Source organism: Nomascus leucogenys, chromosome 10, assembly GCF_006542625.1.
Source record: "Nomascus leucogenys isolate Asia chromosome 10, Asia_NLE_v1, whole genome shotgun sequence".
NCBI classification, from domain to species: Eukaryota; Metazoa; Chordata; class Mammalia; order Primates; family Hylobatidae; genus Nomascus; species Nomascus leucogenys.
This window is the reverse complement of record NC_044390.1, coordinates 41,620,857-41,647,210: the sequence shown is the minus strand read 5'-3', so window position 1 is coordinate 41,647,210 and position 26,354 is coordinate 41,620,857. Positions and strand designations below refer to the sequence as shown.

At 50.1% G+C, this 26,354-nt stretch overlaps 2 protein-coding genes across 7 annotated transcripts; both read left to right on the top strand.

Moving 5' to 3' along the window:
* Window positions 1-8,060: 8,060 nt before the first annotated feature.
* Window positions 8,061-26,019, top strand: CD22 (CD22 molecule). 6 transcript variants are annotated; one of them, XM_004089204.3, is made up of 14 exons: window positions 8,079-8,122; window positions 10,915-10,970; window positions 11,443-11,823; window positions 14,862-15,167; window positions 16,354-16,620; window positions 16,767-17,030; window positions 19,543-19,800; window positions 20,000-20,263; window positions 20,359-20,622; window positions 23,522-23,618; window positions 23,744-23,819; window positions 24,284-24,402; window positions 24,834-24,918; window positions 25,249-26,019. In XM_004089204.3, the coding sequence occupies exons 2-14, from the start codon at window positions 10,937-10,939 to the stop codon at window positions 25,378-25,380; spliced, it is 2,547 nt and encodes an 848-aa protein (XP_004089252.2). In that variant the 5' UTR covers window positions 8,079-8,122; window positions 10,915-10,936; the 3' UTR covers window positions 25,381-26,019. The 6 variants fall into 6 exon arrangements, with proteins under 6 accessions (XP_003280068.2, XP_004089252.2, XP_004089255.2 ...); XM_004089207.3 differs by having other exon boundaries at window positions 11,449-11,823; window positions 14,975-15,167; window positions 25,249-25,941; XM_030820155.1 differs by lacking the exon at window positions 10,915-10,970 and having other exon boundaries at window positions 11,449-11,823; window positions 14,975-15,167.
* Window positions 8,081-8,803, top strand: LOC115836943. The gene has a single exon (XM_030820156.1). The coding sequence runs from the start codon at window positions 8,081-8,083 to the stop codon at window positions 8,801-8,803; it is 723 nt and encodes a 240-aa protein (XP_030676016.1).
* Window positions 26,020-26,354: the final 335 nt, after the last annotated feature.

Below are 26,354 nucleotides of genomic sequence, written 5' to 3'. Positions count from 1 at the left end.
AGTCAGGTGGCTAAGGATTACTTGAGCCCACCTCAAGTTCAAGGCTGCAATGAGCTATGATCACACCACTGCACTCCTTTCTGGGTGACAGAGCGAGACTCTGTCTTAAATTTTTTTTTTTTTAAATAAGTATAGATTCACAGAAGTTGCAAAGATAGAATAGAGAAGTGTGGTGTGCTCTTCATCCGTATCCCCTGATGGTTACTTCTTAAATCATTCAGGACAATATCAAAACCAGGAATTTGACATTGGTATAATGTGTGTGTACAGTTCTATGTCATTTTATCACATCTGGATGTATATAACAACAACTGCAGTCCAGATACAGAATTATTCTGTTACTACAAAGACCTCCCCTGTGCTACTCCCTTCATAGTCAAACACTTTCCCCCACCATCCCTAACCCCTGGCAACTTTTCATCTCCTCCACCTCTATCATTTTGTCATTTCAAGAATGTTATGCCTGGGCATGGTGGCTCACATCTGTCATCCCAGCACTTTGGGAGGCTAAGGCAGGTGGATCACTTGAGGTCAGGAATTTGAGACCAGCCTGGCCAACATGGTGAAACCCCATCTCTACTAAAATACAAAAATTAGCCAGGCGTGGTGTTAGGCACCTTAATCCCTGCTACTCGGGAGGCTGAGGCAGAAGAATCACTTAAATCCAAGAGGCAGAGGTTGCAGTGCGCTGAGATCGAGCCACTGCACTCCAACCTGGGGGACAAGGGCGAAACTCCATCTCAGAAAACAAACAAACAAAAAGAATGTTGTAACACATATGATCCTTGGAAACTGGCTTTTTTCACTCTCTGTACTGCTCTTCAGAATCGTCCAAGTTGTTGCCTGTATCCTCTTCATATCTCACTCCTTTTTATTGCTGCATAGTACTCCATGGCATGGATGTACCATAATCTGTTAAGCCACTCACCTAGTGAAGGATATATTGGTTGTTTCCAGTTTTTTTTTTTTTTTTTTTTCTTGAGATGGAGTCTCTCTCTTGTTGCCCAGGCTGGAGTGCAATGGCGTGATCTCGGCTTACTGCAACCTCTGCCTCCCAGGTTCAAGCAATTCTCCTGCCTCAGCCTCCCGAGTAGCTTGTGTTAGAAATGCTTGTTTTTTGGTGCTGTAAAGAAATAGCACTTGAATGTAAATTTAATTTCTTTAGCAAGGCTATTTTTACTTTCTGCAGAAAGGGTATACTCGCTAGCAGTTTTGCTACAAAAGTACACTGAACAAAGGAGACAGGGTCATTTATAACTTGACACATCTACTTTATTGCTGTGTCTGGTTTCTATTGGCTGGAATGGGACCTCACATTCTGTATTTGTCGCAACTTAGAAGTTTTTAAAAGAGGCAAAGGCAGAGGAGAACAAAGGAAGGAGAAAGTAACGTGGAATACTGAGAAAAGTAAAAGCATTTCTAAATAAGGAAGAGGAACATGCTTTGACTTAATGCTTTCTTGGACTAGTATAAGCATGCTAGGGCAAATCTTTAGGCTAAATTGTAGGATCTAAGAACATAAAGTACATTGATTTTTTTATGATGGCTAGTAGATATTTAAGAATGTTAGCACAGGTCTCTGAATAAATTTTGCTTCTAAGAGAAGTTACTATTTATTCTTAATTAGATGGGGAGGACAGTCTCTTTGAAAAGGAACTTCTGCTTTACTTTTTACACTGGGATTACCAGCATGTACCGCCATGCCCAGCTCATTTTGTATTTTTAGTAGAGACAGGATTTCACCATGTTGGCCAGGCTGGTCTCGAACTCCTGACCTCAGGTGATCGCCCTCCTTGGCCTCGCAAAATGCTGAGATTACTCCTGACCTCAGGTGATCGCCCACCTCGGCCTCCCAAAGTGCTGAGATTACAGGCATGAGCCACCGTGCCTGGCCTGTTTCCAGTTTTTGGCTATTACAAATAAAGCTGCTGTGAATAATTGTGTGCAGATTTTTGTGTGGACGTATGTTTTCATTTCTTGGGGATAAAATGCCCAGGAGTGCAATTGCTGGGTCATCTGGTAGGTATATTTTGTTTGGTTTTTCAGGAAACTGACAAATTGTTTTCCAGAGTAGCTGGACCGCTTTGCACCCCCACTAGTCGTGTGTGAATGATTCAAGTTCATGGCATCCTCACCAGTGTTTGGTGTTGTCATTATTGGTTTTTTAATTTTAGCTGTTCTAAAGCGGTATCTTGTCATGGGTTTCAATTTGCATTTCACTAATGGCTAGTGATGTGGGACATCTTTTCATGTGCTTATTTGCCTTATATATACCTTCTTCAGGGACATGTGTCATCATGTCTTTTGCCTATTTTCTAATTGGACTGGTTTTTATTTATTTATTTATTTAGAGACAGAGTCTCACTCTGTCGCCCAGGCTGGAGTGCAGTGGCGGGATCTCGGCTCACTGCAACCTCCGCCTCCTGGGCTCAGGTGACTCTCCTGCCTCAGCTTCCTGAGTAGCTGGGATTATAGGCGCACACCACCATGCCTGCTAATTTTTGTATTTTTAGTAGAGATGGGGTTTTGCCATGTTGGCCAGGCTGGTCTCGAACTCCTGATCTCAGGTGATCCACCTACCTCAGCCTCCCAAAGTGCTGGGATTACAGGTGTGAGCCATCGCACCCAGCCTGATTTTTATTATATATATATATACACAATATACATACACACACATATATGCACACATTTGTGTGTTAAAGCTGTATATAAAGCTGTTATACATTACATATATACTACATATATCACAGCTTTGCTGAGATATAATTCACATGCCATCAAACACACCCATGTAAAATGTCCAATTGAATGGTTTTGGACATTTTGCACTGAGTTATGCAACCATCACCACAACCAGTTTTAGAACATTTCATCACCCCCAAAATAATCTCACATCCATTAGCAGTCACTCTTCATTTCCTCTCACCTTCCTCACCCCACCCCAGCCCTACGCAACCACTACATCTACTTCAGTCTCTACAGATTTGCCTTTTCTGAATATTTCACATGAATGGAATCATACAATATATGACATTTTGTGATTGGCTTCTTTCACTTAATGTTTTCAAAGTTCATCCATATCCAGGCACCGTGGCTCACACCTGTAATCCCAGCACTTTGGGAGGCCAAGGCGGGTGGATCACCTGAGGTCAGGAGTTCAGGACCAGTCTGGCCAACATGGTAAAACCCCGTCTCTACTAACAATACGAAAAATTAGCTGAGTGTGGTGGCGGATGCCTGTAATCCCAGTTACTCAGAAGGTTGAGGCAGGAGAATCGCTTGAACCCAGGAGGCAGAGGTTGCAGTGAGCCGAGATGGCGCCACTGCACTCCAGCCTGGGCAACAAGAGCGAAAAAAAAAGTTCCTCCATGTTGTAGTATCTATCAGTACTTCATTCCTTTCTATTATCAAATAATATTTTATTGTTTAGGTCTCCCATATTTTCTTTTTTTTTTTTTGAGACGGAGTCTCTCTCTTTCACCCAGGCTGGAGTGCAGTGGCACGATCTCGGCTCACTGCAAGCTCCGCCTCCCGGGTTCACGCCATTCTCCTGCCTCAGCCTCTCCGAGTAGCTGGGACTACAGGCGCCCGCCACCACGCCCGGCTAATTTTTTGTATTTTTAGTAGAGACGGGGTTTCACCATGGTCTCGATCTCCTGACCTCGTGATCCGCCCGCCTCGGCCTCCCAAAGTGCTGGGATTACAAGCGTGAGCCACCGCGCCCGGCACCCATATTTTCTTTATTCATTCATCTCTTCATGGACATGTGGGTTGTTTCTACTTTTTGGTTTTCATGAATAATGCTGCTGTAAACATTTGTGTTCAAGTTTCTGGGTGAACACGTTCTTATTTCTCTTGGTTGTATATGTAGGAGTGGAGATGCAGGAGTGTATGGTAATTCTATGCTTAATCTTTGGAGGAACTGTTTTGAGACTTTTTTCCAGAGTGGCTGGACAATTTTATATTCACACTAGCAATATATAAATGATTTAGTTTCTGTACATCCTCTCCAGTATTTGATACTATCTTTTATTTTAGCTGTTCTTATAGATGTGTAGTAGCGGTATCTCATCGTGATCTTAACCTGTCTAAAGGCTAGTGATGTTGAATATCTTTTTAGATAATTATTTTCTATCCATATATCCTCTTGGGTGAAATTTCTCTTTATGTCTTTTGCCAGTCTTCTAATTGGATTATTTGATTTTTTTATGTAGTGTTTCTGTGTTGAATTTGAGAGTTCTTTATATATTTGTTCTAGATAGGAGTCCTTTGTCAGATATGTGGTTTGCAAATATTTTCTCTTAGTCTGTAATTTGTCTTTTCATTCTCTTAACTAGGTATTTTACAGAGCAAAAAAAAAATTAATTTTGATGAAGTTGGATTGATTTTTTTAGGGATCACGCCTTTGGTGTCATGTCTAAGAACACTTCATCAAGCTCTAGGTCTCAGAGATTTTCTCCTATGTTATCTTCCAGAGGTTTTTTTTTTTTTAATTTATTTTATTTTACTTTTTAATTGAGACAGAGTTTCGCTCTGTTGCCCAGGCTGGAGTGCAGTGGCACGATCTCAGCTCACTGCAACCTCCGCCTCCCAGGTTCAAGTGATCCTCCTGCCTCGGCCTCCTGAGTAACTGGGACTACAGGCACGCACCACCCAACTGGCTAATTTTTTGCATTTTTATGTGGCTGCTTTCGAGAATTTTCTCTGCCTCTTGTTTTTAGGAGTTTGACTATGATGTGTCTTGGCATGAATTTCTTTGGGTTTACCCGGTTTGTGATGCGCTCAGCTTCTTGAATCTGTAGACATATGTTGTGCGTGTCTGTTGTCAAATGAAGACAATTTGCAGCCGTTACTTCTTGGAATATTTTTTAAGGCCCACCCTCCTTTTCCTCCCCTTCTGGGACTTCAGTGACAAAATGTTAGATCTTCTTTTATTATAGTTACGCATGTCCTTGAGGCTTTGTTCCATTTTCTTTCATCTATTTTCTTTCCATTGTTCAGAATGGGTAATTTCTATTGTTATATGTTTTGTTTCACTGCTTCTTTCCTTTATACTCTCCATTCTGCTATTGAGCCCATCCATTATGGTTTTTATTTCAGCTCTTGTATTTTTTAGTTCTAAAGTTTCCATTTGGTTTTTCTTTATATTTTCTATTTCTTTGCTGATACTTTTAATTATTTTATTTGTTCCAAGCACATTTATAATTTCTCAGTGAAACATTTTTATAATGGCTGCTCCAAAATCTTTGTCAGATAATTCTAACGTCTGTGTCGTCTTGATGTTTGTGTCTGTTAATTATCTTTTGTTATTCAGTTTGAGAATGCCTGATTCCTAGTATGACAAGTGATTTGCCATTGAAGTCAGGATATTCTGGGCACTATGTTATAAGATTCTGGATCTTCTTTAAATCTTTTGTTTTAGTGGGCTTCCCTTTATACTGCTCCAGCGAAATAAAGTGGGGCACTGCCTCATTGCTTCCAGACAGGGATAAAAGTCCAGGTTCTCCATTCAGCCTTTCCTGAACCTGGGGGTTGGGAGAGATGAGGCCTCCATGTTATTGTTAGGTAAGGGTAGAAGTTCGGGTTCCCCACTAGGAATCCATGACAACTCCCTGGCTGGGAGTGGGAGGGTTACTTCATCACTGCTCCCTATGTGGCTTTCCTTGACACTGTGTGTGGCAGAGAGAGGGGGGCGCTTGTTACCATTGAGTGGTGGTGAAAGTCCCAACTCTCCACTAGGCCCCCTTTGACACTACTCCAATGGGGGCGGGGGGGATGCCTCATTTCTGCATTGGAGTGGCAGTGGATGCCCAGGCTGCCCACTGGTTTTTACCAACACCACATCGGGGGAGAGATCCCAGTGGGGATGAAGTTCCCAGCTCCAAATCTGGCATCACTCCGGCTGAGTATGGGAGTGGCCTAGGGTTCTTTGTTACAGCCTGGTGAGGGTGAAAGCCTAGGTTTCCCACCCAGCCTTTGCTGACAGGGGTGAGGGTGGAACTTGGCTAGAGCAGAGCAGGTATGGACTAAAAGAGCTCTGTCTTTCTAGGATGCCCCTTTCCTTGTTCTTTGGCTAGAAAAGCATAGTTTTGCTAGAATTTGTTTTGTTGGGACTTTTTCTTGTTTGTGCCCCTTGGCATTTTCAGTTGTTGGCTTCTCCAGTATTCAGCCTGAGATACATGAGGCAAAGAGAAATCCCAGGGAATTCACCACAATTCCTTAATTCCTGAGGTCCCTAACCAGTCTGCTTCTCTCCATCTTTCAGTCTTCTTATGCTTGTCTTGTCATGTTCAAGGTTTTCAGTTATACTTGGCAGAATAAATAAAAACATCTACTCCATCTTTCCAGAACATTGCTGTTTTTTGTTCATTTTATTTATTTATTATTTATTGAGACAAGGTCTTACTTTGTTGCCTGGGCTGGAGTGCAGTGGTGCTATCATGGTTTACTGTAGCCTTGAAATCCCAGGCTCAAGCAATCCTCCTGCCTCAGCCTCCCAAGTAGCTTGGACCACAGGCACGTGCCACCATGCCCAGCTACTTTTCATTTTTTGCTTTTGTTGAGTAGCCGCACAGAGTCTTGCTATGTTGTTCAGGTTGGTCTCAAACTTCTGGCCTTAAGCGATCCTCTTGCCTCGCTCTCCCAAAGCGTATTACAGGAGTAAGCCACCACACCCAACCCCACTGGTGCTTTTGGAAGAAGGTGTTCTTCCCTCTCTCCATTTCCCTCCCTATGGCCAGCTGCCCATAGAGGGCAGTGGTGCTGGAGTGAAGACCTCTCAGCGCATCCCTCTTCATCTGTAGGATGTGCATGGCTTCCACTACTGTCTGTTCTGCTCCTGAGACACTCGCTGGCTACAAGATTATAAAAGTGATGAAGTTTCAGCCTCAAGACTCTCCATTCAATAACACTTCCTACAAGATATCTTTTTTGTTTTTTTGTTTTTTTTTGAGACAGGATCTGGCTCTGTTACCCGGGCTGGAGTGCAATGGCGCGATCTGCTCACTGCAACCTCAGCCTCTCGGGCTTAAGTGATTCTCCTGCCTTAGCCTCCCGAGTAGCTGGGACCACAGGCACTTGCCACCACACCCGGCTAATTTTTGGATTTTTTTTTTTAGTAGAGATGGGGTTTCACCATGTTGCCCAAGCTGGTCTTGAACTCCTGAGCTCAGGCAATCCACCCGCCTTGGCCACCCAAAGTGCTGGGATTACAGGTGTGAGCCACCACGCCCAGTCCTACGAGATATCTTTTCTTTTTCTTTCTTTCTTCCTTTCTTTCTTTCTTTTTTTTTTTTTTTTTTTTTGAGACAGAGTCTCACTCTGTTGCCCAGGCTAGAGTGCAGTGGTGCGATCTCTTCTCACTGCAGCCTCCGCCTCCTGGGCTCAAGTGATTCTCCTGCCTCAGCCTCCTGAGTAGCTGGGACTACAAGCGCCTGCCAACACACTCAGCTAATTTTTTGTATTTTTAGTAGAGACGGAATTTCACCATGTTGGCCAGGCTGGTCTCGAACTCCTGACCTCAAGTGATCCATCCACCTCAGCCTCCCAAAGTGTTGGGATTTCAGGCATGAGCCACCGTGCCCAGCCGAGATATCTTTTTCCTCCTCAATGTCTATATGCTCCTCCCTCAACCCTTGGGGGCTTCAGTGTAGGTGGTCAGATTCCCCACCGTTTATGCCTATGATGAAAAGAGTGGAAATGGTAATAACTGGATGGTGTCACTAAACTACAAATACTTTCAGATGGGCCTGTGCCTTTTTCAGCGGGCTCCAGTTCTCCTGCTTGGCTTGAGTCATTCGCATTTCCTGAGAGCTGGGTAGAGGGGGAGTTGTGGAGGAGCCAGTTCTGAAACTGATCTGATATTGCAAACCCATACACTGAAAGGAAGAACTGCCCATACATATTCGAGTCTTCCAATCTGACTCCGAGCCCGCATCCCCCTCAGTCGTCTCTTTTCCCCACTCCCCAGATCACAGTGCCGCTTGGTCCCCCTCAGAGCCATAGAGAAGCAGGGGGTGTGGCCATGGAGGGGAAACCTCTGTCACCAGAGACTTTACTGTACTTCTCCTTTTGCTCTCAGATGCTGCCAGCGTCCCTGAAGAGGGAAGACACGCGGAAACAGGTAAAAACCATTTTGCTTTTATTTTGCATTCAACAAGCAAGTTATTATGGAACAGCAGTTATGGGCCAGGCATACCTCCCAGAGCTGGGAACACAGCGGGGACCTCCCTGGCTCTCTCTTACCGGTGTTACAATAGGTTGTAGACAGACCCCTGTCTTGAGCATCCTCCTTGCCAGGCCTGTTGAGTCTTCTGAGAGTACGGTAGGTTATTGGATGCCCAGGAGGGAAGAAGGAGCCAGGGAGGTCGGCCCCAAGGTTCTGCAAGGCCCTCAACAGGCCTGGACTGAGGAGGTCAGGACAGCATGGCCCTGTCCTGAGCCTCTGTGCATAATAACTGCTGTCCCTAACCTCCACCCCACCCTCAGCCTTCCAATTCCCGGGCCTGGGGCCCTACTCCTGTGCTCCAGAGACTCCTGGAGCTCCTTGAGGCAGCACCCAGCCCTGCTCTGGAGGCACCCATCTCCCACTCATGCTGGGATGCTCCAGCCTGTCCCAGAGCAGGGTGTGGCTGGAGGGTGCTGGCAGAGAAGGGACAATGGCCCGGCTCCTGGAGGCAAGTGTTGGCTGCAGGGAACAGAGTCTAGTCCTTGCCACAGCCCTTGTTACCCCTTAGGTAACCTTAGGGGGATTTCAAAGAACACTGGCTCTGCAACCCTGCTAAGTTTTTTATGGAACATGTAAAATAGATCCCATGGCCAAAGAAGTATGGACAATGTATTATACTATACTCTAATCCCCATGTCTGGAGATTAATGGTGTAGATAGAGTTTACTAAAAGGTTTTTAAAGTCCTGCAGTAAAGAATTTTACTTAAGCCAGGTGCAGTGGCTCACGCCTGTCATCTCAGCACTTTGGGAGGCCAAGTTGGGGGGATCACCTGAGGTCAGGAGTTTGAAACCAGTCTGGCCAACATGGTGAAACCCCATCTCTACTAAAACAAACAAACAAACAAACAAATTAGACGGGTGCGGTGGCACATGCCTATAGTCCCAGCTACTCAGGAGGCTGAGGCAGGAGAATCACTTGAACCCTGGAGGCGGAGGATGCAGTGAACTGAGATGACACCACTGCACTCGAGCCTGGGCGACAGAAGAATGAGACTCTGTCTCAAAAGAAAAAAAAGAATCTTACTTAACTCTTTAACCCTGCCTTTCTCAAGTTTATGTGACCTTGAAGACGTTTTTTGCATGTGGCATGATGAGTACCTGCAGGGCTGATGTCAGCTCTGCCTGGGGAATCTGCCTCAGCTTCAGACCCTGCACCCCAAATTCTTGCTTAGGCCAGGCCAGACCCCCTTCCTGCTGCCAGCAAGCAGCTTAGCTTTCCCCACACCCATGAACAGACACCCAGCAGCCCTTGGCATGAGCCATGTGGCCCGAGGAGATAAACAGACAGAGAGAGGAACATTGATGCGTGGGAAATGTTGGCAGGTGAGTGGGAAGGGCTTGGGTTGGTGCTGAGACCGGAGACACACTCTGCTGTCACATCCTTCGGGGTCCCCGGGGGCCAGCAGGGAGGGCCATGATCATGTAAATTGGGACTTAAATTTAACTCTATGTAAATATAACTCTATGCAGAGGTCAGGGATGGTGGAGGACAAGCTCATTGCAGAGAAAGAGAGAAAGATGGGCAACAGTTGCAGAACCTAACCCACAGATAGGTTTTGTTTGACCAGCTCTGTATATTTTTAGTTTATTTATTTTTAATTTTTTTGAGACAGAGAGTCTTGCCCTGTTGCCCAGGCTGGAGTGCAGTGGCATGATCTCGGCTCACTCCAACCTCTACTTCCTGGGTTCAAGCAATTCTCCTGCCTCAGCCTCCTGAGTATCTGGGAATACAGGTGTGCACCACCACGCCTGGCTAATTTTTTGCATTTTTAGTAAAGATGGGGTTTTGCCATGTTGGCCAGGCTGGTCTTGAACTCCTGACCTCAAGTGATCTGCCTGCCTTGGCATCCCAAAGTATTGGGATTACAGGTGTGAGCCACTGCGCCTGGCTCACCCATACTTTGTTACTGGTTTTAGAATTCCTTTTTACCTGGTCTTTCAAACCAAGTTTTGACCACGTCTGTCCCTGAGTATAATCCTTGATGAGTAGCACCAGAGAGAGCTCCACGTTACCCGGGGCCTGGCATTCAAAGCACTCAGTGGTCTGGTGCCACTCAAAGCCTGCGAGTCAGGCAGGAAGTTTATAAAATTAGAGATGGATGAATGGATGGATGGGGAAAAGGAAGCAAGGGAGGAAGGAAGGAAGAAAGGAAGGAGTTCTGGGAAGAGAGAGAGGCTGCCCCCACAGGGCTGTCAGTTTGAAGGAGAGGCGCAGCATACTCAGAAAAAACTCCTGGCCAGGAGTGGTGGCTCACGCCTGTAGTCCCAGCACTTTGGGAGGCTGAGGCTGGCAGATCACCTGATATCAGGAGTTCAAGACCAGCTATGCCAACATGGTGAAAACCCATCTCTACTGAAAATACAAAAATCAGCCAGGCGTGGTGGCACCTGCCTTTACCCAGCTACTTGGAGGGCTGAGGCCAGAGAAAAGCTTGATCTTGGGAAGCAGAGGTTGCAGTGAGCGGAGATCGCACCACTGCACTCTAGCCTGGGAGACAGAGCAAGACTCTGTCTCAAAAAAAAGAAAGAACTCCATGAGCATCCCAAATGCCACATCCCTGTAACGCAACCAGACCCGGTCCTCCCGGATCCAGGGGAAGGGTCGGAGCTCAGTGGGTGAGCAAGAAAAGCCATGTGGAAGAAGTAAGTGGCCAGATGGCTCAAAGACAAACTCTCCCCTGCTCAGGCTTCCACCCAGACACGACACCATGCATCTCCTCGGCCCCTGGCTCCTGCTCCTGGGTAAGGACTGTGGCCTGGACTAGTACTGGGGTTCTGGGATGTCAGTGGGAACTGGAGGAGGAGGAAAGACCCGGGCAAAGAGGCATCAACATAGGGGAGGGTGGGGGTGGCAGTGTGTATAGATAAATGTACATACAAATATATATGTTTCCCATATATACATATGCTTCTCTTGTTGCATCCTGCTGTCTTTGTGTATCTCTGTATTTCTCCCACTATCTTCAGAGGGAATTCTTTAGTCTTTGGAAAGCTCTCAGCTGGGTGCAGTGGCTCATGCCTGAAATCTCAGCACTTTGTGAGGCTGAGGTGGCAGGATCACTTGAGGTCAGGAGTTTGAGGCCAGCTTGGGCAACATAGCAAGACCCCTATCTCTAAAAAGAATAAAAAATTAAACAAATTTTAAAATAAAGGATAATTTTTAAAAGAAGGCTCTCATGCCCCCTCAGTAATGCTTTCTGATCACTGTGGTGAGTTCTAGAATACTTGGCTTTCTCTGACTCAAGTAAATGGAAGTTTGACCACCCTGAAACCCTCTACGCCTGGGAGGGGGCCTGCGTCTGGGTCCCCTGCACCTACACAGCCGTCCTAGATGGTGCCCTGGAAAGCGTCATCCTGTTCCACAATCCTGAGTATAACAAGAACATCTCCAAGTTTGATGGGACCAGACTCTATGAAAGCACAAAGGATGGGAAGTTTCCTTCTGAGCAGAAAAGGGTGCAATTCCTGGGAGACAAGATTAAGAACTGCACACTAAGTATCCATCCGGTGCACGTCAATGACAGTGGTCAGCTGGGGCTGAGGATGGAGTCCAAGAATGAGAAGTGGATGGAACGAATACACCTCAATGTCTCTGGTAAGGCCTTCGGGGAGCAGGTCCTCTGCTCTGGGCAGGGGTGAGTGGGAGGCAGGAAATACCTGACGCCTGGCACAGAGCTCACAAACCGAGCTTCCTGCAGAGCTCAGGCAGGGGACGCCAGCGGGTGACGATGCAATGCAGCAGCACTAGACAGAGCTGCGGGACCTCAGATGTCCCATCTGACCCCTCAGTTCCTGCCCCTCTGGGACCTGGATTCCAAGATTGTCGGATCTCCTGATCTTTCTCTTTTTCTTTCTCACCATGTATTTTTCAGCTTTTGTGACAAACTCGTGTTTGGCCTTAGTACTGGAACCATCCAAGCACCACATTCCTTTAGTGGGGTGGGTCTGCATGTAACCAGCCTCAGCTCTCCCTCAGGCTGGACCGCCCCCTTCAGACAGCGGGGTCTGAAGCTGCATTGCTCACCCCAAACTTAGGGCTGCTCAGAGCTCCCTATAGAGGAAACTGGGTGTGGAACGGAGTAACCACACTGCCTAGGGCAGAGGCCCCAGACCTGTGTTTAATGGGTCAAATCCACCCCTACATGTGCAGTGCCATAACTGAGCCTGTGTTATAAAAATCATAAAATGTTTGTTTTACTTTTTTTCCTCTTCTTTTCCCCTTCCCCTTCCTCTCCCTTTTTATGAGACCAGGTCTCGCACTGTCGTCACCCAGGCTGGAGTGCAGTGGCGCGATCTCAGCTCACTGCAGCCTTGATCTCCCGGGTTCAAGCAATCCTCCCACCTCCAGAGTGGCTAGGATCATAGGTGCATGCCACCATGCCCGGCTAACTTTTTAATTTGTTGTAGAAATGGGTCTTGCTATGTTGCCCAGGCTGGTCTTGAACTCCTGGCCTCAAGTAATCCTCCTGCTTCAACCTCTCAAAGCATTGGGATTACAGGCATGAGTCACCGCACCCGGCCTGATCTTCTGATTTTTCAAGAGATGATGGAAATCTAGATTTTCCAGTGAAATCTCTCAGTGTGTTAATGTTCATGGCAAGTTCTCATGAGCTCTTCAAGGTTAGATGACACTGTTGTCAAACCCCAAAGGCCAGGTTTGAGCTCCCAATGCGTAGTCAGCCAAACGCTGACACATCAGTGCTTAGAAGCTGAGAAAGGATTATTTAATTTAGCCAAAGCGAGGGGACAGAAGAAACTCTCAAATCTGACCTGACTTTGAGCGTTACTGGGGGCTTTTATGAGTAAAGTAGGTGTGCAGGATGTGACCTCCCGATCATCAAAGCTGTTGTGCCCTTCGGCTCATCAAATTTCTGGATGTCATCAAGGAGGTCTGTGTGACCTAAGGATCATTGTTCTTTGAAAGAGAGACAAGTTCATTTATCTTGCAGGCAGCTGCCAGGGGGTCAGGATATAATTTAAACAATTGTTAGTGAATTAATGGTTATCTGCTACTGAAATGACCAAAATATAACTAATCGTGCATGGAGGAAGGAAAGAACAAAGAGAAAAGAAAAGAAGTAAGACGAACATCTGATAATTTTTATAACATAAGCTCAGTTATAGCACTGCACATGTAGGGGTGGCTTTGACCCATCAAACACAGGTGTGGGGGCCCCTGCCGTAGGGAGTGTGGGCACTCCATTCCATACCGTTTCCCGGATGGGCAGTTCTGAGCAGCCTTAAGTTTGGGGTGAGCAATGCAACTTCAGACCCCGCTGTCTGAAGGAGGTGGTCCAGCCTTGGGGAGAGCTGAGGCTGGGTGCACACAGACCCACCCCACTAAAGGAATGTGGTGCTTGGATGGCTGCAATACTGAAGGAAGCCATGAAAGTAACACAAGTTTGTCAAAGCTGAAAAGTCCGTGAACTAAACTGATAAAATTCACTTACAGGTGGTGGGAATAGGCCGGGCACGGTGGCTCACGCCTGTAATCCCAGAACTTTGGGAGGCTGAGGAGGGTGGATCACTAGGTCAGGAGATCGAGACCATGTCTCTACTAAAAATGCAAAAAGTTAGCCAGGCGTGGTGGCGGGTGCCTATAGTCCCAGCTACTCGGGAGGCTGAGGCAGGAGAACGGCGTGAACCCGGAAGGTGGAGCTTGCAGTGAGCCGAGATCACGCCACTGCACTCCAGTCTGGGCAACAGAGCGAGACTCTGTCTCGAAAAAAAAAAAAAAAAAAAAGAGGTGGTGGGAATAGAACTTTGCAATCATTCAGAAAGCAGACATCCGGCAATGAGCATGAAAGAAGAGTAGATTACAGTTCCCAAGGAGGTTTTGTGTGGTGAAGGCTTTTCAGAGGGGATTTCAGGTGAGCAAAAGTGATTCAAAGTGGAGAAAAGCAGGACTGAGCTGGATGCAGTGGTTCCCGCCTGTAACCCCAGCACTTTGGGAGGCTGAGGTTGGAGGATCGTTTGAGCCCAGGAGTTTGAGACCAGCCTGGGTAACATGGCAAGACCCTGTCTCTACAAAATGTTTAAAAAACTAGCCAGGTGTGGTGGCACATGCCTGTAGTCCCAGTTACTCAGGGGGCTAAGGTGAGAGGATTGCTTGAGCCTAGGAGGTCGAGGCTACAGTGAGCTAGGATTGCACCACTGCACTCCAGCATGGGTGACAAAGCAAGACCCTGTCTCTAAAGAAAAAAAAGAGGCCGGGTGTGGTGGCTTACACCTGTAATCCCAGCGCTTTGGGAGGCCAAGGCGGGAGGATCACTTGAGGTCAGGAGTTCAAGACCAGCCTGGCCAACATGGCGAAACCCTGTCTCTACTAGAAATACAAAAAATTAGCTGGGCATGGTGGTGGGCATCTGTAATCCCAGCTACTTGGGAGGGTCACTTGAACTGGGGTGGTAGAGGTTACAGCCAGCCAAGATCGCGCCACTGCACTCCAGCCTGGGTGACAGAGGGAAACTCCATCTCAAAAAAAAAAAAAAAAAAAAAAAGCAGGACTGCAGAGAGGTGGAATGAAGTGGCAAGAGGTTCCTGAGGGGTGATTTGGGACAGGACATCTAAAGCCAGGTGTATGCTCACATCCTCAGTCCCCCAGGCTCCAGCACGGGCTCTGTTCTTTTGCAGAAAGGCCTTTTCCACCTCATATCCAGCTCCCTCCAGAAATTCAAGAGTCCCAGGAAGTCACTCTGACCTGCTTGCTGAATTTCTCCTGCTATGGGTATCCCATCCAATTGCAGTGGTTCCTAGAGGGGGTTCCGATGAGGGAGGCTGCTGTCACCTTGACCTCCTTGACCACCAAGTCTGTCTTCACCCGGAGCGAGCTCAAGTTCTCCCCACAGTGGAGTCACCATGGGAAGATTGTGACCTGCCGGCTTCACGATGCGGATGGGAAGTCCCTCTCCGAAGACACGGTTCAGCTGAACGTGAAGCGTGAGTCTCCCTGACATGCCTGTGGGAAGGGCAAGGTCTGTGTCACCTTCTCCTTAGGGCAAGGTCTGTGTCACCTTCTCCTTAGGGCAAGGTCTGTGTCACCTTCTCCCCAGGGCAAGTTCTGTGTCACCTTCTCCCCAGCCCCGCAGGGGGCACGCACCCAGGGCACGGGGAAGCCTGCACAGAGGGTGGCGTCCTCCAGCCCTGGTCACGCCACCTTGTCAGCCCTGGTGTTTCGGGAAAAAGATTTGCTCTAGCCTAACAGAATAAAATGGTCCATCCTCAAGCCATGACATGAATTGGGGATTATCTGGTTAGGTCTTTTTGTTCCCCTCTTGGTGGGGATTTTTTTCACATCATTATCTTGTGCCTCATTCATTCAATAAATACGTTATCACAAACCTGCTAGGTACCAGGCCTTATTACAGCTGCCAATGGGGGGCATGGGGCGGTGGGCAGGGTGCAGCAGTGAGCAAAGCTCTTGCCCCACACGGAGCCGGCACTGCAGTGAAAGAGACAGACAACAAACGGATTAACAAAGAAATACAGAGCATGAGCCAAGACATTAGAATCTGGAACAAAGCAATGTTAACAAAGAAATATACAACACTATTGTAGGTAGTTATATGTGTGTTAGGAAAAAAATAAGGCCGGGAGAGGGGAGTGATGGAGAGAGACCTCTCTAAGAAGGTGAGCACTTAAGCTGACTGGAACGGAAGTAGTGGCTGAGGCTGGCAAATATTTTCGAGAGGAGGATTTCAGGGAAAGAGAAGAGCAGGTTCAAAGCTTTGAGGCAGGAGCTGGGTGGGAGGACCTCAGAAGCTGAAGTTCACCGCCTCTGAGGGCCACATGGTAGGACAGGAGGCAGGCGATGGAGCAGGACTCTGGATCCTGAAGACTGAGGTGAGGGTTTGGGATTCTATGCAAAGCACGGAACCCGCTCGTGGTTTCCAGCAGGATTGGCGAGATCTGGTGGATGGTGTTAGGAACCCTGCGTGCTGCTGGTGGCGACCAACAGGTAGAGGAAGTGGGAGGGGGAAGCTGATAGCCGAGTTAGGAGGCTGTGACCATCACCTGGGTGAAGGGACCGGCAGGCCACCGCTTTGTCAGTATAAAAGCACTTTCCACACCCTCCGCCCTCTGAGAATTCCCCGCCCCCTCCCTGACTGCCCCTCTGCTCCTCCAGACACCCCGAAGTTGGAGATCAAGGTCACTCCCAGTGATGCCATAGTGAGGGAGGGGGATTCTGTGACCATGACCTGCGAGGTCAGCAGCAGCAACCCGGAGTACACGATGGTATCCTGGCTCAAGGATGGGACCCCGCTGAAGAAGCAGAATACACTCACGCTAACCCTGCACGAAGTGACCAAGGACCAGTGTGGGAAGTACTGCTGTCAGGTCTCCAATGACGTGGGCCCGGGAAGGTCGGAAGAAGTGTTCCTCCAAGTGCAGTGTGAGCCCCTCGGAGCTGGGGACAGGCCAGGCAGGGAGGTAGCAGGGGTGGACCTGGAGAGGGGAGCCACGGGGGCTCTCGGGGCCGTGCGCACAGGTTGGGGGTGCTCTCCTCACCCCTCCACTCGCCTCTGCCCCCTCTTCCAGATGCCCCAGAACCTTCCACGGTTCAGATCTTCCAGTCACCAGCTGTGGAGGGAAGTGAAGTCGAGTTTCTTTGCACATCACTGGCCAATCCTCTTCCAACAAATTACACGTGGTACCACGATGGGAAAGAAATGCAGGGAAGGACAGAGGAGAAATTCCACATCCCAAAGATCCTCCCCTGGCACTCTGGGACTTATTCCTGTGTGGCAGAAAACATTCTTGGTACTGGACAGAGGGGCCCGGGAGCTGAGCTGGATGTCCAGTGTGAGTTGCCACGGAGCCTCTGGTTCTAGGGAGAGAAGATGGACACAGGGAACGGGGAAGGCAGATGGGGTGCAGGGCATTCCGGAGTCCCGGAGTCAAGAGCAAGGAGCAGCCAGGGTCTCCTGACATGTAAGCTTCTCAGGGCAGGGACTTTGTTGCTGTTCACAGCTGCTGTCTCAGCTCCTGGCATAGGGCCTGGCTCATGGAGGGTGCTCGGTAGATGCTTGTTTTTTTTTTTTTTTTTTTTTTTTTTTTTTTTTTTTTGAGATGGAGTCTCCCTCTGTCTCCCAGACTGGAGTGCAGTGGCACAATCTCGGCTCACTGCAAGCTCCGCCTTCCCAGGTTCACGCCATTCTCCTGTCTCAGCCTCCTGAGTAGCTGGGACTACAGGCGCCCGCCACCACGCCCAGCTAATTATTTGTACTTTTAGTAGAGACAGGATTTCACCGTGTTAGCCAGGGTGGTCTCAATCTCCTGACCTCGTGATCCACCCACCTCGGCCTCCCAAAGTGCTGGGATTAGAGGCGTGAGCCACCGCGCCCGGCCTGTAGATGCTTGTTGAATGAATGAGGTCAGGTGCAGTGGCTCACGCCTGCAATCCCAGCTCTTTAGGAGGCTGAGGCAGGAGGGTCTCTTGAACCCAGAAGTTTGAAACCAGCCTGGGCCACATAGCGAGATACCATTTCTACAAAAAAATACAAAAATTAGCTGAGCATGGTGGTGCGTGCCTGTGGTCCCAGCTACTGGGGAGGCTGAGGAGGGAGAATCGCTTGAACCCAGGAGGTGAAGGCTGCAGACTGAGCTATGTTCCTGCTACTGCACTCCAGCCTGGGTAACAGAGAAAGATCTGGGTCTCAAAAAGGAAAAGAAAATGCTGGGATTGGGATTATAGGTGTGAGCTGGGCACAGCGGCTCACACTTGTAATCCCAGCACTTTGGGAGGCCAAGGCACGCAGCTCGCTTGAGGCCAGGAGTTCAGGCCCACCCTGGGCAACGTGGTAAAACCCCATGTCTACAAAAAAATTAGCCTGGCATGGTCATGCACGCCTGTAGTCTCAGCTACCCTGGAGGCTGAGGTGGGAGGATCACCTGAGCCCGGAAGTTGAGGCCGCAGTGAGCCCATGATCATGCCGCTGCACTCCAGCCTGGATGACTGAGTGAGACCTTGTCTCAGAAGAAAGAATGGATTGGCCAGGCACAGTGGCTTATGCCTGTAATCCTAGCACTTTGGGAGGCCAAGGTGGGCGGATCACCTGAGGTCAGGAGTTTGAGACCAGCCTGGCCAACATGGCGAAACCCTGTCTCTACTAAAAATACAACAAATTAGCCAGGCATGGTGGCGGGCACCTGAAATTCCAGCTACCCAGGAGGCTGAGGCAGGAGAACCACTTGAACCCAGGAGGCAGAGGTTGCAGTGAGCTGAGATCATGTCACTGCACTCTAGCCTGGGGGATAGAGTGAGACTCTGTCTCCAAAAAAAAAAAAAAGAATAATTAACTGCAAGATACCAGGGCTCCATGAGGGACACAGAGACTTAGTGTCCCTAGGCAGTGGCTGAGTCTTGAAAGAGGTCTTGAAATTTTTAACGAGAACTGGGGCAAACTGTCTCATTTCCTTGCCATTGTGAGACCCTCTTTAACACAGTGAATCTTGTTACCATGTAGAGCACAGGACAAAAAGAACACATAAGCTCGATCCTTGGACGCTGAGATGTCACATGTGCTAACGGGACAGGGGTGTCCAAATCCTGAGCATCTCAGACAGCTGGATGCGCGATCACAGCAGCCGCAGCGATGTTTGTGGAGTGTTTGCCACACGCCACACTCTGCTCTAAGGGCATCATCTCATTTCCTTCTTGAAACAATTCCCAGGAGGTTAAGAACTCTCAGGACTCACCCCCCACCCACCCCCCACTGCCTCTTGTTTTTAAGATGGAGTCTCCCTCTGTTGCCCAGGCTGGAGTGCAGTGTCTTGATCTCGGCTCACTGCAACCTCCACCTCCCGGGTTCAAGCGATTCTCTTGCCTCAACCTTCTGAGTAGCTGGGACTACAGACATGCACCACCATGCATAGCTAATTTTTAAAATTTTTAGTAGAGACAGCGTTTTGCTGTGTTGGCCAGGCTGGTCTTGAACTCCTGACCTCAGGTGATCCGCCCACCTCGGACTCCCAAAGTGCTGAGATTACCAGCGTGAGCCACCACGCCCGGCCTCAGGACCCCATTTGACAGACGCATAAACTGAGACCCACAGCCCATGCCCGTGCACCTCTCAGTAGCCATCTGGCTTCAGTGCTGTGCCCTGAACCCCTGCACCAAACCACAGCCAGGCCAGAGAGCCAGGGCAGGGTTTCTGTTCTCACACAGATGCAGGAAGGACGCACGAGTCCCCCTTTGATTAATTTAGGACCTGTGCAGATGCCCGGGACAGGTAGCGGGAGAAGAGGAAGCAGGAAGGAAGGGGTACTATAGATAGCTGGCTTTTCTTTGCTCACCTCTCTGGTTTTCTTCCAGATCCTCCCAAGAAGGTGACCACAGTGATTCAAAACCCCACGCTGATTCGAGAAGGAGACACGGTGACCCTTTCCTGTAACTACAATTCCAGTAACCCCAGTGTTACCCGGTATGAATGGAAACCCCGCAGCACCTGGGAGGAGCCATCGCCTGGGGTGCTGAAGATCCAAAACGTTGGCTGGGACAACACAACCATTGCCTGCGCAGCTTGTAACAATTGGTGCTCATGGGCCTCCCCTGTCGCCCTGAATGTCCAGTGTGAGTCCCTGGGCTAGGCAGGGGGATCTGGGAGGTGGCCCAGCTGGGATGAGGGGATGAAGGCGACGAGGCCAGAGCCTGGGCCAGTGTCTTCCACAGAATTGAGGGACGGGAGCCCAGCCTCAGGGCCGAGGGGAGGCCTGGGAACAGCAAAAGGGACAGGGAGCGGAGAGGTCAGCTTGGGACCCTTGCCCTCCAGATGCCCCCCGAGGCGTGAGGGTCCGGAAAATCAAGCCCCTTTCCGAGATTCACTCTGGGAACTCGGTCAGCCTCCAATGTGACTTCTCAAGCAGCCACCCCAAAGAAGTCCAGTTCTTCTGGGAGAAAAATGGCAGCCTTCTGGGGAAAGAAAGCCAGCTGAATTTTGACTCCATCTCCCCAGAAGATGCTGGGAGTTACAGCTGCTGGGTGAACAACTCCATAGGACAGACGGCGTCCAAGGCCTGGACACTCAAAGTGCTGTGTGAGTGAGGGCTGGAGGCTGGGAGTGGAGCAGAGTGGGGACCAGTGGCCTGCCTGGTAGTGACTTTGCACCCCCTCCCTCTGCCCACCATGCAGATGCACCCAGGAGGCTGCGTGTGTCCATGAGCCCGGGGGACCAAGTGATGGAGGGGAAGAGTGCAACTCTGACCTGTGAGAGTGACGCCAACCCTCCCGTCTCCCACTACACCTGGTTTGACTGGAATAACCGAAGCTTCCCCTACCACAGCCAGAAGCTGAGATTGGAGCCGGTGAAGGTCCAGCACTCGGGTGCTTACTGGTGCCAGGGGACCAACAGTGTGGGCAAGGGCCACTCACCTCTCAGCACCCTCACCATCTACTGTAAGGCCTCTTCCTGCTCTTGTTCTTGTTGGTGGTGGTCGGTCCTTCCTTCCTTCCTTCCTTCCTTCCTTCCTTCCTTCCTTTTTTCCTTCCTTCCTTCTTTCCTTCCTTCCTTCCTTTTTTCCTTCCTTCCTTCCGTTCTTTCTTTTCCTCTTCCTCTTCTTCCCCTCCTCCTCCTCTTCCTCCTCCTTCTTCTTCTTCTTCCTCTTCTTCTGCTTTCTCCTCCTCCTCCTCTTTCTTCTCATTCTCCTTCCTTCTTCTTCTTATAGAGACAAGGTCTTATTCTGTCACCCAGGCTGGAGTGCAGTGGCATAATGACACCTCACTGCAGCCTCCAATTCCTGGGCTCAAGCAATCCTTTCGCCTCAGCCTCCTGAGTAGCTGGGACTATAGACATGCACCACTGCACCCGGCTAATTTTTACATTTTTGTAGAGATGGGGTCTTACTATGTTGACCAGGCTGGTTTCAAACTCCTGACCTCAAGTGACCCTTCTACCTCAGCTTCCCAAAGCCCTGGGATTAGAGGCATGAGCCACTGCGGCCTAAGTCTCTCCCTGTCTCCTCTCAGGCTCCTCTCTGGCCCTGTCTGCTCCTGTGACTTCCCCAAAAGCCTTCCAGACCAGCTGGCCCCTTCTTCCCCACCTCACTGTCCCCTTTCCCATTCACACCCCTTGCTCCAGGCCATCTGCCACTGTGCTGAAGGAGTCATCTTGTCCTGTGTCACCAGTCTCTCTTTTTCTACCTCCCCTGCAGTCTCTCCTGCCTCCCCCTAGGGTCCCCTCTCAGGCTGCTCCACCTTCCAGAAGTCCTGAGCTCCTACTGGGTCCCTGTCTCTCTCTCTCTGACTACTCTGTCTCTCTCAGCCCTGACAGGCTCCTTGTTTTTATCTTTTAAAATGTAAATGGTTTTTTTTTTTTTTTTTGAGATGGAGTCTCCATCTGTCACCCAGGCTGGAGTGCAGTGGCATGATCTCGGCTCACTGCAAACTCCACCTCCCGGGTTCACCCCATTCTGCTGCCTCAGCCCCCCGAGTAGCTGGGACGACAGGCGCCCGCCACCACGCTCGGCTAATTTTTTGTATTTTTAGTAGAGACGGGGTCTCACTGTGGTCTCAATCTCCTGACCTTGTGATCCGCTCGCCTCGGCCTCCCACAGTGCTGGGATTACAGACGTGAGCCACCGCGCCCGGCCAATTTTTTTTTTTTTTTTTTTTTTTTGAGGCAGGGTCTCACCCTGTTGCACAGGCTGGAGTGCAGTGGCACAATCTCAGCTCCTGCAGCCTCGACCCCCTAGGCTCAAGTGATACTCCTGCCTCAGCCTCCAGAGTAGTAGACTTGAGTGGTTTTTAAACAGATCATATAAGCACCTGGTAAAAAAATAAAATGTAAGCATGAAAGGGTAAATAGTGGAAAGACAGACGCGGCTCACTCTTGATCCCCGAGAACTCTCATCCCCACCAAAGGTCCTCACTGCACACAGTCTTCCCATCTCCCCCAGGGGTATTTTTCACACGCACAATTCACACACAGAGGTCTGTGCCTATACACCCTTCCTCATGACGCAGATGAGGCAGAGCTCACACTTTGCCCGGGAATTTTCTTTGCTTTTTTCCATGTAATAATACTGTTTGGACATTGTTCTGTATCTATGCATACACAGAGTGTCTAAAGTCTGGAGGCTGAGCGTGGTGGTTCATGCCTGTAATCCCAACACTTTGAGAGGCTGAGGTGGCAGGATCACTTGAGCCCAGGAGTTCAAGACCAGCCTGGGCAACATAGCCCATACCTCATAGCAAGATCTCATCTCTACAAAAAATACCAAAAATAATTTTAAAAACAAACAAAACAATAATAACAACAAAAAAGAGTCTGGAAGCATAGGGAACATAATTAATTTATTGTACTTTTTCAGATTAATAATTGGAAACATGGTCTTAAATTGAGGGAATCTGACCAGGCACAGTGGCTCACGCCTGTAATCCCAGCACTTTGGGAGGCCAAAGTGGGTGGCCACAAGCACTCTGGGAGGCCACAACGTGGGTGGATCACTTGAGGCCAGGAGTTCCAGACCAGCCTGGCCAAAGGTGAAACCCCATCTCTACTAAAAATACAAAAATTAGCTGGGTGTGGTGGTGCGCACCTGTAATCCCAACTACTCGGGAGGCTAAGGCAGGAGAATCACTTGAACCCGGGAGGCAGAGGTTGCAGTGAGCCAAGATCTCACCACCACACTCCAGCCTGGGTGAAAGAGCGAGACTCTGTCTCAATCAATCAATCGGTCAATCTAGGGAACCATCACCAGCACGGCCAAAGGCCAAAGGAAAACATCTGAAACATGTTATCTGTAAATGTAACAGACACATCCCATTGTATAAAACCATTGTTCCCTGGGTGTCCCCTTTGCAGACAGCCTGAGAGCCTCCTCTTTTTCCTGGGGCCATGGAGTCCTCGCGTATGAAGGTTGCATACATCCTCCTCCCAGTGCCCTCTTCAGGGCCTAGGTCTGCAGCCTCTTGTTTTGGGCATGCCTGCAAGGACAGTTGCAAGATGCATTCCCATGTGGAATTGCTGGATGGAAGACAGGTGCACTTTCAGAGCTGATCACACAGACATACTGCCGTGAACAGCTGCACCCATTTATGCGGGTGCGGGCCACAGGCTCTGGGCGTGCCACGTCTGTGGGAAAAGCAGCTCCTCGGGAGAATTAGTGCCTTATTCCTAAAGGGAGGCCCAGAGCAAGCAGGGGCCATTGTCACCCTCTTTCTCTGCACCCCTGCATGCATGCAGGGGAGAAGGACGAGTCTGGCTGCAGAGAAAAGTCCAGGATGCCTTCCAGGCAAAGGCTGCCAGGGAGAGCTGACCCCTCAGTTGATTAAGGTCTCTCCTTTCTCCACCCAGATAGCCCGGAGACCATCGGCAGGCGAGTGGCTGTGGGACTCGGGTCCTGCCTGGCCATCTTCATCCTGGCAATCTGTGGGTTCAAGCTCCAGCGACGGTGAGCTCCTGCCGCCCCCCACCACCTCCTCTCTCCCTTGGTAGAGGCCCGTGTCCAGTTGCTCCATCTCGAAGCCTCCAGCCTCTGGAGTCCCTGACTCTCATACACGTGCCTTTATTTCTCAGTTGGAAGAGGACACAGAGCCAGCAAGGGCTTCAGGAGAATTCCAGTGGCCAGAGCTTCTTTGTGAGGAATAAAAAGGTAGGATGGGACTGGGCGCGGTGGCTCATGCCTGTAATCCCAGCACTTTGGGAGGCTGAGGCAGGTGGATCACCTGAGGTCAGGAGTTCGAGACCAGCATAGCCAACATGGTGAAACCCTGTCTCTACCAAAAATATTTTTAAAATTAGCCGGGCGTGGTGGTGCATGCCTGTAATTCCAGCTACTCGGGAGGCTGAGGCAGGAGAATAGCTTGAACCTGGGAGGCGGAGGTTGCAGTGAGCCAAGATCATGCCATTGCACTCCAGCCTGGGCGACAGACTGAGACTCTGCCTCAAAAAAAAAAAGGGGGGTAGGCATGAGGCAGACTGTGAAGCTGAGTGGGGAAACAAGGTGAATGAAGGGGATAAAATGTCCTCTGGGGAGACCTGGGCTGTCAGAGGCCAGGGAAGGGGGCGAGGGTTGGGGAACAGGTGGTTAGCACTTCACCCTCGTCTCCCTCCCAGGTTAGAAGGGCCCCCCTCTCTGAAGGCCCCCACTCCCTGGGATGCTACAATCCAATGATGGAAGATGGCATTAGCTACGCCACCCTGCGCTTTCCCGAGACGAACATACCACGAACTGGGTACTGAGGGTACCAGGAGGGTGACCCTGCACCCTGGGAGGGAGGCGGGAGGAAAAGCTCTTGTTCCGCCTGCCCTCTTTGTGCCAGGCCCATGCCAGGCACCCTGATACACGCACTGCCTCATTCCTGCTTGGCAACAAGCCTCTGAGTAAGGGCCAGTCTCCCGAAGTGGACCTGCTCCTTCAAGTCAGCAGCACACACGCCCAGTCCGTTCTTATCACAAAGGTCAAGACCTCGTGACACACACCCACGTCTACTCCCTCCACACACATTTGCACGAGCTCCTACTGTGAGCTTTGGGCACTGGGGAGGCCGCAGGTTTTACATAAGGGGCTGAGGTTGGGGTGCTGTTGGGGACTGTGGGTGCTGAGAGGGAGGAGAGTTCATGGGAGATGCTTCATGCGTGGTCATCTATCTGCCCTGTCTCTCAGAGATGCAGAGACCTCAGAGATGCAGAGACCTCCCCCAGACTGCAATGACACGGTCACTTATTCAGTGTTGCACAAGTGCCAAGTGGTAAGGAGGGTCTCTCCAGGTCTCCCCAGAGGGGCTGGGGAAGGCTGGGGACCGGGCCTGGCCTCAGTGGTGGGTCCCACATAGGAAGGACTTGGGTAGGCATCCGTGGTGGCAGAGGTTGGGTGTTGGAGACGGTTGCTCCGGCAGAGCTGGTCAGAGCCAGGCAGGTACCTCCGGGTCCTGGATGCCGGCCACAGCCAGTTTCCAGACACGAGGACACCCTCCTGGGCTTTTGGACCCCCGGGTAGAATGAAGGAGAGAATGCGGAGAAAAGCGGCGGTGGAGGCTGGCGACAGTGGGGCCAGGCTGACCACCATGCGGTTTTCTCAGGGCGACTATGAGAACGTCGTTCCAGATTTTCCAGAAGATGAGGGGATTCATTACTCAGAGCTGATTCAGTTTGGGGTCGGGGAGCGGCCTCAGGCTCAAGAAAACGTGGACTATGTGATCCTCAAGCACTGACACCGGACAGGCTGCGGCGGAGGCGCTGGGGGCAGCAGGGGCCAGGGAAGTCCCAGAGTTTCCCCAGACACCACCACACGGCTTCCTCCTCCATGCATATGCACACACACACACACACACTGCGGAGAACCTTGTGCCTGGCTCAGAGCCAGTCTTTTCGGTGACGGTAACCCCAAACCTCCAAAACTCCTGCCCCTGTTCTCTTCCACTCTCCTTGCTACCCAGAAATCCATCTAAATACCTGCCCTGACATGCACGCCTCCCCCTGCCCCCACCACAGCCACTGGCCACTGGCCATCCCCACCCCCAGGTGCTTGTGTCTAGGATCTGCTCGTCATCATTTTTCCTTCCCTTCTCCATCCCTCTGGCCCCCTACCCCTGATCTGACATCCCCACTCACGAATATTATGCCCAGTTTCTGCCTCTGGGGGAAAGCCCAGAAAAGGACAGAAATGAAGTAGGAAGGGGCCCAGTCCTGGCCTGCCTTCCCTGGAAGTGAGGCATTGCACGGGGAGGCATACATAACAGCGGCCCCTTGGCTCCGGGGACTCCGGGTTTGAGATGTACACACTGGTGTGGATTAACATGCCATGAAGACAGAGCTCACAATAAAAATGGCTCAGATGCCACTTCAAAGAACCAGTGAACTCTTTTCAGTCTGTGGAGTCAGAGTGGGGATGAGGAGAGGGGAAAGTCTTCATGGGGCCTGGGGGGAAGGAAATGGAGTCACAGTGGTTTAGTGATCAAACCAGCAGATTAGAGAGTCTGGTGTCTTGTTAGGAAATGCATACTGGCTTTGCAGGCAGACAAGCGTGAGAGCTTGAATCTTGATTCTTTGGCTTAACTAGCCCGGTGATATTGGCAGGGCTCGCCAGCTTGCCTGAGTCTCGGCTTCTCCATCTGTAAAGTGGAGAGGGAAAGGCCACTGCCTACCACGCAGGTGGCCCACGATAGGAAGTGAGGCATCGTCTTAT

Bases quoted from the DNA above. Each gene is read 5' to 3' on its own strand.
- LOC115836943 (XM_030820156.1), top strand. From the start codon at position 8,081: ATGCTGCCAGCGTCCCTGAAGAGGGAAGACACGCGGAAACAGGTAAAA.
- CD22 (XM_004089204.3), top strand. From the start codon at position 10,937: ATGCATCTCCTCGGCCCCTGGCTCCTGCTCCTGG. The intron at 20,264-20,358 runs GTGAGTGAGGGC...CCCACCATGCAG, and splicing joins CTGGACACTCAAAGTGCTGT to ATGCACCCAGGAGGCTGCGT. The intron at 23,820-24,283 runs GTAGGATGGGAC...TCTCCCTCCCAG, and splicing joins TCTTTGTGAGGAATAAAAAG to GTTAGAAGGGCCCCCCTCTC.